We start from the raw sequence: 9,663 nt of genomic DNA on the forward strand, positions 1-9,663 counted from the left end.
ATGCAACAAAGTTAATATAAAAAAAAACAATTAGGAAACAAACAAGAAAAAAAGTAGCAAGCGTTGGGTTCCTACACCAAAACAACTTTACCAACTAACTATGCATCAAATAAAGAGAAATAAAAAAGAAAAAAAGAAAAAGGTCACCACGGCAGTTAAAGTAGGAAAAACGGACCTTCTTCGCACGCCACCCCCTTTCCCACGTGCCCTCTGACCATCAATCCGATACGGTCCTCCACGTGTCCCCCCTCTTTCCTTTTCTATATCAACACCCACACCCCCACCCCCACTCCTCCATCCCCTCACCGGAATATTCCATTTCAAATCCTTCCGATCATCACCATCATCATGGAGGCTGAAATTCACTCCAATTACACATACATGAATCGCAACTTCAGCAACATCAGTTTAAACGAAGATTCCACTGCGTTCAGCGACTGCAACAGCGACCGCTCAGGCGAGTTCCCGACGACGTCGCTGCATAGCAAGCGGCTGATTCTCGCGTGCGCGACTGAAAAATCCGACGATCTGATTCAACAACTGGTGTCCGATCTGGAATCCGATTCGATCGAAGATCGAAAACAAGCGGCGATGGAGTTACGATTGCTCGCGAAGAACAAACCGGAGAATCGAGTTAAAATCGCGAAATCCGGAGCGATTAAACCGTTGATTTCGCTGATTTCGTGTTCGGATCCTGAATTACAAGAGCACGGTGTAACGGCGATATTGAATTTATCGTTGTGTGATGAGAATAAAGAGCTCTTAGCTTCTTCCGGTGCAATCCGGCCGTTAGTTAGGGCTTTGAAAATCGGAACACCGACCGGAAAGGAGAACGCTGCGTGTGCGTTACTCCGGTTATCGCAACTAGAAGAAAACAAATCTGTAATCGGACGGTCCGGAGCGATTCCGTTGCTAGTTGATTTACTCGAAACCGGTAACTTTCGCGGCAAGAAAGATGCGTCAACGGCGTTGTATTCGTTGTGTTCATTGAAGGAAAATAAAATTCGAGCAGTTGAGGCTGGGATAATGAAGCCGTTGGTAGAATTGATGGCGGATTTCGAGTCAAATATGGTGGATAAATCGGCATTTGTGGTGAGTGTTTTGGTGTCGTTACCGGAGGCTAGGGCGGCGTTGGTAGAGGAGGGAGGTGTGCCGGTGCTGGTGGAGATTGTGGAGGTTGGGTCTCAGCGGCAGAAGGAGATTGCGGTGGTTATTTTGTTGCAGTTGTGTGATGGTAGTGTGGTGTACCGGAATATGGTCGCGCGCGAAGGAGCTATTCCGCCGCTTGTTGCGTTGTCGCAGGCCGGGACCAAGCGTGCTAAACAAAAGGTAAGCGTTATTCCATACGTGTTAGGATCAAATACAAATACAAATACAAATAAATTAGTTCTACGGTGCAAAGCGTACGTAATTTCATAATTACACCAATAAAATTGTGCTAGACTAATAATAACTACGCTACACTTACAAGTAGCGTAACTGTTATTAATTTAGCTTATTTTGTTATTTTGTTGTAGAGTAATTATTTACTGAATTGTTTGATTATCATAATTACGAAAATATCAATGGGTCCTTTTTATTTTTAGTTCTAACGCTTCGCACATTATCTTTAGTTCGTACACTTTGTACGCTAAATGTTTTAACCGTTGATGGAGCCACGGACAACAATAGATATTAATTAGCATTTAAAAAAGTGAGATGATATGCAGAGAACATTGATATTTCATTGATATTATTAAAGAAAATTTTTAGATATTTAATATTTTTACTAGATTTGTTGTTGTGTCACTTCTGAAAATGATAGGGTTCCAATACACTTATATTGACCTCCACTTTTACTAACCAGCCATCACAGTCAAAAGACTTGCCTAAGACCAATTCTAGACGTGTCATGTATATTGAACATTTCAAAACAATGATATATGAGACTGTGTTGTGGATCTTTTCAACTTAATGTCATAATTAAAGTATCATTTACTTCAATTTCGAGCTCAAGTTATAGTAATTTTGACCATTTTAATACCTTTAGGGGCTGTTTGGCAACATCTGAATGGTTAAGTGTTGAATCAGTAAGAGATCTGAACCATTTAGTGCTGAACTAGTAAGATGTCTGAACCATTAAAAACCTGTATTATGCGTAATCGTTCAGAGACAAATGTCTGACAAATTCAGATTAGAGGTCTTAACCATTCAAACTCTGTATAATGCTTAATCTTTTAGAGACAAATGTTTGAACCATTCAGACATTTGCTTGTGAAACAAACAGTCTAAACCATTAAGTGTTAAACCAGTAAAATGTCTGAACCATTAAGAGCCTCAAGAGGTAAACAAACAACCCCTTAATAATATAAATATTGGCCGGTATGATAGTCATTAGAACTTCGGACCCCTCTTTGTGCAGTTTTGGGATTTATTAAAAGAGTTATTGAATTAAATTAAAATGACTTAAAGAGTAATGGACCAATTATTTTAGAGTTGAAAAAGTAAAACCTAACATGGTGACGACAAGGTTGCATTTATTTGAGTATATGGTGGTTACCTTTTTATATTATCATCTTTTGTGACAGAAACTTAAATTAGAATGTAGGAATGTTTCTATTGAAGGAAATAATTAATTATAATTGTTATTTAATATATTATTTTATAGAAAAAAATATTGGAACTGAAATGATAGTTAATGTATTATTTTATAGAAAAAAATATTGGAACTGAAATGATAGTTATTTGTTACGTTGTGGGTCTAATGTTGAATTATTTGACTGATGGACAGGCGGAGCAACTGATTGAACTTCTCCGGCGACCGAGATCCGGCAACAACGTTGCATCCAGCTCCGATTCATCGGATTAAGATTTTCTGCGCTGCAGACCAAAAACTTTAAAACAAAGTGCTTTTTAAATATAAAATGGAGAGGGTTTTTTTTTTTTTTTTTTTTTTTTTTTTTTTTTTTTTAAATCTGTAAATCTATGTTTGCCGCAGTTGCTCTTGTAAATTGGTTAATGAAATACTTGTTTTATTTTTGGCTTTTTCTTGTGTGTATGAACAAAAGGGGAAAAAAAGCTTGTAGTGTATGACGTTAACATAAAGATATAGAATGGGTATTTGTCAATTTGATAGGTTGGATTTCTTTTCAGATTATTTTATTTATATAAAAGAGTGGGTTAAAACTCCCTCGCGACACACAATTGATTTCACCCTTCAAAAACGATATCATGCTTTAAAAAATCACTTAGTAGAAGATACATGATAAACGAGCACTAAAATATTCATAGTCTCTTGGTCGACCACTCCATGTGACACGAGAATATATAGTATGTAGTCCTTAATATAAATTAGTGTGTAGCATCAATCCTAGAACGACCATGTTTTAATGATTTATAATTGCATCTCTAGGTGAAAGAAAGAGAAAAGAAAATATTAAAATAATAAATAAAATTTTATTTAATTACATATAGATAGATGTGTACATGGCTTTATAGCCTAGTTGCATCTAAAAGGTGTGATAAGACATTAGAACATAGAACTAAGACCAAGCGTAATGGGGCGTTTTTTTTTTAAAAAAAATTGCGCGAAAACGCCCGAAAACGCCTAACCCCCCATTACAGGGGGCGTTTTACGGCGTTATTTTCGAAAAAAATCCCCTCCGGCGTTTTTAATATAACGCTTAAATCGTGTGGGGGCCACCATTTTCGACCGTTTTCAAACGGTCAAATTCTTTTATTTTTTTTTAATTTAAAATAATCCCCACTATATATATTTACCCCACATTCACACCATTTTTTATACAAAAACTCACTATTTCTCCCACTTTCTTCCAACTTTTATAAAAAAAAAACCCACTTTCTTCTAATTTTTATACAATCATGCATCCATTCCGCCCTCCTTTTGGTGTCCCCGCTAGACCCGCAAACCCGAACACAACCCAACCGCAAACCCCATACAACCTTCAAGACATGGACCCGAGCTTTTTAACTTACGCGGCTTACTTGAGTGGCGCCCCTCCGTTTGTTCCTCCCACTTTCGGCTATGGTCAAGCCGGCGGGTCTCAACCGTCACAACCCGAAGCCGAACCCGATGTGGAAGTCGTACCGGAGACGCAACCCGAACCGGTGCAAGAAACATCGAAACGCGGCAAAAGGTCGCATAAAAAGAAAGATAAGGACGCACCGCGGCGTACAAAAAATATAATCAAATGGACGAAGGAAGAGGAATACGCGTTGACTCGGGCGTATGTCGACATTTCGGAGGACGAAGAGACCGGTAACTATTTTATATAAATATTATTTTACTTATTTTGTTAATTTATTTTTTAACAAACAACTTATTTATTTATTTTTTTTTGTAGCAAACTTTCAAACGGGCCCGGTTTTTTGGGATAGGGTTCGTGCACTCTTCTTTAGCACGTGGGGTCAAGGCGAACATTGGGACAAAGACTCCATTTCTAGCAAATGGACCGACATCAACAACAAGTGCCATGCGTTCCAAGAATGTTTTCAACGTAACTACGATAATCGGCCGAGCGGTGAAGGTGACGTGGGGGTTTTAACGAAGAGTTTGGAGGAGTTCGAGAGAACAAAATGCCCTTTCACGTACTACAAGTGTTGGGAGCTACTACGAAAAAGTCCAAAGTGGGCGGTAGTTAACCCAATGACGTCTAGTAGTAGACGTCGGGCTAAAAGGTCAAAAACATCATCATCCGTTGACCCGTCAACTCCAACATCGGATGCCCGCAATGTTGATTTAAATGAGGCGGTGGACGAGGGCATTCAAGAAGAGTTGGTCCGACCCACCGGTAGAAGAAAGGGAACCGGGAAAAAAACGGTCGAGTCGTCTTCCGATCTCGAGTTAAAGGATGATTTCGAGGAGATGAACCGTCGTCTCCAAGACATTCGAGATCTCGACCACCAACGTTATGAGATTATGAAGGAACGAGTGGCCGAAACAAAAAAATTTAACGAGATGCAAGAGGCGAGGCAAATGGAAAAGGACATCGAGTTTTTGTCCAAACCTATCGACCACCTACAAGGCGATGCGTTGATCCTTGCGCAAATGCGTCGCCAAAAAATTAGAGAAAAATATGGACTCTAGATCATGTTATTTTTTATGTTTTTTTTTTATTTTTTTCAGCTTTTTTTCTGTTTTTTTTTTATTTTCTGCTTTTTTTTATTTTCGATTTTTTTTTTCTGTTTTTTTTTTATTTTTTTTTCAAGTAATGTAATTTTATTTTTAAATTAATGAAGGTTATTTTATGTTTTAAATTAAAAAAATAATTGTGAAATGATTGTAAAATGATTGAATGGGGCATTATGGGGCATTATACCCACTACACCACTTTTGCTATAATGCCCCCTTACTGACTAGGACGCCACGTGTCGTATAATGCCCCATGGTGGGGGCATTATAAGCTTCTACCACTACACATGGTCTAATAGGTTCTTGGTTTGATTCTCACAAGGGGGTTTTCTCATATTTATTGGGTTTCCTCCTGAATTGGTGTATAGGCATTATGCCTAGTGGAGATGGATATGATCGGATGGTTCTGCTGGTGGCACAATAATACTCCAGTGCTCCGCCAGTGATCCAAATTTACCGTTCAAAAAATATATAGATAGATGTGAAGAATGAGAATATTTATAAAAGACAAACAGAATTAAGACATCAAGATCTTTTTAACTAAATTATATGAATTTAAATAGAGAAGCCATTGTAAATGCTCTCATCGCCCGTGAACAGTAATGTGGTATCTTCATAGCTTGTGGTGATGGTGGCGGAAACTCACTAAATTAAAACTCAAATTGTTTTAGTTTGGACTCCATAAAAACATATAAGGTGTAGAACTGCAAGACTGACATAGATCTCCCCAAATTGAAGTTTCAAAACATCGGTAAGTTAATCACCTAGAACTACACTATCATATCTTTTTTTTTTTTTTGTTACAACTTGAAGAAACACTGATCTAATTAGGGAGTCAATTAGATTGGTTTATGTTCCTTTCATAATGGTTAATCTTCTTATGGATATTTGAGCTCCGACTTTGTCACACCCCCAAAATCCACCTGCGGAGTATCACCGCTTGGGAGCGTGACTGACCAGGATCAAGCCACCAATCATATTGAACATGCATTTAATATTAAGTAAAAGAAATGAAAACCATCCATTCAATACAAAAGGTGATTAACCAAATTCATCATTTCAACATGTAGCGGAAGCATAGTAAATAAACCAGTAATAGTTAACAGTTTAAGTGTCTTAATAGTTCAACGGAAAAGCCACGATCCTTGTCCACAACGACCCGCTTCTCCAGTGCAAGCTCCAATGTACCTAGCGATCTGCAAGGCATGTAACAGAATGATCAACAAACTAGTTGAGCGAGTTCACAGGAAAAGTAATGCGTAAAAGTAAGTTCGTTTGTAACAGGTGGCTCTACTGGGCCGATTTCATGTTTTAATGGTGGTGGTGTTCCACGTTACTTGTGGTGGTGTTCCACGTTACTTGTGGTGGTGTTCCACGTTACTTGTGGTGGTGTTCCACGTTACTTGTGGTGGTGTTCCACGTTACTTGTGGTGGTGTTCCACGTTACTTGTGGTGGTGTTCCACGTTACTTGTGGTGGTGTTCCACGTTACTTAACCACTAGACTACTCGTAACTGTAGGTATCCTTCACAACCGAGGATAGTGATGTGGTAGTCTAGTCATTGTGTCAATAGAGTATCTAATCAACCTTTCAATCCCATTCCCAACACCCCGGGAATCCCATGCCTTGGTAAGAGTGTGAACTCACCTTGGTTTGCTCGGTATGCTAGGGTATGCACTCACAAGTAATTAATCAAGTCCTATCGTATGCACGTATAACAAATCAGTTCATGTTCACAATGATACGCATGCAATCTAATGTTCACATACAGTCAATTTGCATATCGGCACAACACGTATCATTTCACATTTAATCATCAGCTAGTGTACACGCATACAAATGTTAACATTCATCACCAAGCATGGCATGTCAAATAGATCAAGCATACATTCCATCATTCAAAGTAGGTTTTTAACCATATATCTTTCGATCCACTCTTATCTTTCGGCATACAAGTTATAACAGTTGTCTTTCGGGCCAATTGTTATGCTTCGAACCATATGTCATCTTTCGACCAAACTATCTTTCGGTCACAACTATGTTTCGACCTACTAATATCTTTCGGTCATAGCTACTATGGTTCGGTCAAAGCTATCCTTCGGTCAACAGCTATGTTTCGGGTAACTAACATCTTTCGGCAAATAACAGTTACGTTTATTCCAAGTTTCCAAGTTTACCCGTCTATCAATTAACACCAATTTCACAATTCTGCTAACACCCACAAGATCAAACAAGCATAATTCTCATGTTTATCAAGAACCCTAATCTGAATAACAAGATCATTCAAACTATCCGATTTACACATATGTGTCGATTACATAAACATGTCCGATTACCATATTCAGCCGACTATCAACCTGATTAACATACATATCCAATTCGTATACAAACAATCCGGCCGATTAATCAAACAAGTTTGACCGATTTGCTAACCGATCAACAACAACATCCTAGTAATCATGACTATTCAATCCAATTATATTTGCTAAACCTAGCTTATCCGATTCATGACAACATATAAACAACATATTGCAAGACCATTGATCAATCATGAAATCATACATCATAAACAACAACACACACACTAACCGGAAATCGGGGTTGCGGAAATAAAATCCTTCGAACAGGGACTAAGTCTGCTTTGCCGTCGCACACACACAAAGGAACTAGGGTTTTTCTTAGAAAATAACCATCAGTTTACATGCACTCCCATATATACGTATCACAGTAATGGGCCAAGCCCATTGGAAAGACTGGGCCGAAACATATCGAAGGATATGTTTCGTGCTCGAAGGATATGTTTCGTGCTCGAAAGATATGTTTCGGGGTCTTCGAATCGAAGGTCATCCTTCGTGGTCCTTCGAATCCTTCGAACTGTATGACATGTTCCGATCTAGACTAAGTGTTTTAATAATAATCCTAACATTATTTTCTACCACAGCAAGTAATCACATATAGGCCAAATGACAATCGTTTCATTAAAACACAACACGTACAACTTCCAATTCACAATACAAACAACTAAACAGTCAAAGTCAACGCGCATCAAGTGCGAAAGTGAAAGTCAGAAACTCGAGTTGTCACATTATCCCCAACTTAAAAGAAATTTCGTCCCGAAATTTGGTACGCACTCACTGAGGAAGCTAGGTAAGTTACGTCGTTCACTGGTTTTCCTGGGGTGTCACATCATCCCCCCGTTGATTTGGAATTTCGTCCCGAAATTCAGTAGTAGTAGCTTCAGCCTCAGAAGTGGATGCATTGGTTTCGAATAACTGGGGATACTTTTCTTTCATCTGGTCTTCGCGTTCCCAGGTATACTCTGGGCCACGCTGAGAGTTCCAACGAACTCGAACAAGAGGGATCCTCTTGTGTTTGAGGACCTTAACATCCCGGTCCGTGATTTCAACTGGTTCCTCGACGAACTGCAACCGCTCGTCGATAGTGAGTTCCTTAAAAGGAACTATAAGGGTCTCATCTGATAGGCATTTCTTCAGATTCGACACGTGAAATACATTGTGAACTGCACCGAGTTCAGCTGGTAGTTTTAATCTGTAGGCTACTTTGCCAATCTTTTCTAAGATTTCGAATGGTCCGACGTACCGCGGATTCAGTTTGCCCCTTTTGCCAAATCGTACCACACCCTTCCAGGGTGAAACTTTCAATAAAACCCGGTCCCCGACCTCAAATTCCAATGGTTTTCTACGCTTGTCCGCGTAGGCTTTCTGACGGTCGCGTGCTGCCGCCATGCGTTGCCGTATCTGTGCTATCTTTTCTGTGGCGTCCACTACAATGTCTGGACCCGTAATTTGACTATCCCCCACCTCTGCCCAACAGAGAGGTGACCGGCATTTTCGTCCGTACAATGCCTCGAATGGAGCGGCTTGAATGCTTGTATGATAGCTGTTATTGTATGAAAACTCCACTAAAGGGAGGTGCTTTTCCCAGCCGTTGCCGAAATCGATAACGCACGCTCGAAGCATGTCTTCTAGAGTTTGGATGGTTCGCTCAGACTGCCCATCCGTCTGAGGATGATATGCTGTGCTCATGTCTAATCGTGAGCCGAAGGATTTGTGCATTGCTTGCCATAGCTCTGACGTGAATCGTGCATCGCGATCCGAAATAATAGAGGTGGGCACTCCGTGCCTCGAAACAACTTCTTTCAAGTAGATGTCTGCTAGGGTAGAAAACTTATCCGTTTCTTTGATAGCCAAGAAGTGAGCAGACTTTGTGAGTCGATCAACGATCACCCAAATAGTGTCATTCCCACGCTGAGATCTAGGTAAGCCCGTAACGAAATCCATGGAAATTTCTTCCCATTTCCACTGCGGTATCTTGGGCTGCTGAAGTAGACCTGCTGGTTTCTGATATTCAACCTTGACTCTCGCACAGGTTAAACACTTGCCAACATAGGTAGCGATGTGGGCTTTCATACTAGGCCACCAGTAAGTAGTGCTGATGTCGTGGTACATTTTATCCGACCCTGGATGTACCGAATAGCGAGACTTGTGAGCTTCATCCATTACAAGTTCGCG

At 39.8% G+C, this 9,663-nt stretch overlaps 2 protein-coding genes across 2 annotated transcripts; both read left to right on the forward strand.

Annotated features, from left to right (window-relative positions):
- The first annotated feature begins 207 nt into the window (after positions 1-207).
- On the forward strand, positions 208-3,018 carry LOC110941399 (U-box domain-containing protein 4). Its single transcript, XM_022183033.2, has 2 exons — positions 208-1,329; positions 2,771-3,018. The coding sequence occupies exons 1-2, from the start codon at positions 349-351 to the stop codon at positions 2,846-2,848; spliced, it is 1,059 nt and encodes a 352-aa protein (XP_022038725.1). The 5' UTR covers positions 208-348; the 3' UTR covers positions 2,849-3,018.
- Positions 3,019-3,776: 758 nt separating this feature from the next.
- LOC118492170 lies at positions 3,777-5,734 on the forward strand. Its single transcript, XM_035989986.1, has 3 exons — positions 3,777-4,258; positions 4,344-4,587; positions 5,695-5,734. Exons 1-3 carry the CDS (start codon positions 3,862-3,864, stop codon positions 5,732-5,734), a joined length of 681 nt encoding a protein of 226 aa, XP_035845879.1. The 5' UTR covers positions 3,777-3,861.
- The last annotated feature ends 3,929 nt before the right edge of the window (positions 5,735-9,663 follow it).

The sequence above is a fragment of the Helianthus annuus genome, chromosome 5, assembly GCF_002127325.2.
Source record: "Helianthus annuus cultivar XRQ/B chromosome 5, HanXRQr2.0-SUNRISE, whole genome shotgun sequence".
Lineage (NCBI taxonomy): Eukaryota > Viridiplantae > Streptophyta > Magnoliopsida > Asterales > Asteraceae > Helianthus > Helianthus annuus.

Excerpts from the sequence above, each read along its gene's own strand:
- LOC118492170 (XM_035989986.1), top strand. The coding sequence starts at position 3,862 with ATGCATCCATTCCGCCCTCCTTTTGGTGTCCCCGCTAGACCCGCAAAC. Across the intron at positions 4,259-4,343 it reads TTCGGAGGACGAAGAGACCG|CAAACTTTCAAACGGGCCCG; the intron begins GTAACTATTTTA and ends TTTTTTTTGTAG. Across the intron at positions 4,588-5,694 it reads AGAACAAAATGCCCTTTCAC|AGAAGCCATTGTAAATGCTC; the intron begins GTACTACAAGTG and ends GAATTTAAATAG.
- LOC110941399 (XM_022183033.2), top strand. The coding sequence starts at position 349 with ATGGAGGCTGAAATTCACTCCAATTACACATACATGAATCGCAACTTC. Across the intron at positions 1,330-2,770 it reads CCAAGCGTGCTAAACAAAAG|GCGGAGCAACTGATTGAACT; the intron begins GTAAGCGTTATT and ends ACTGATGGACAG.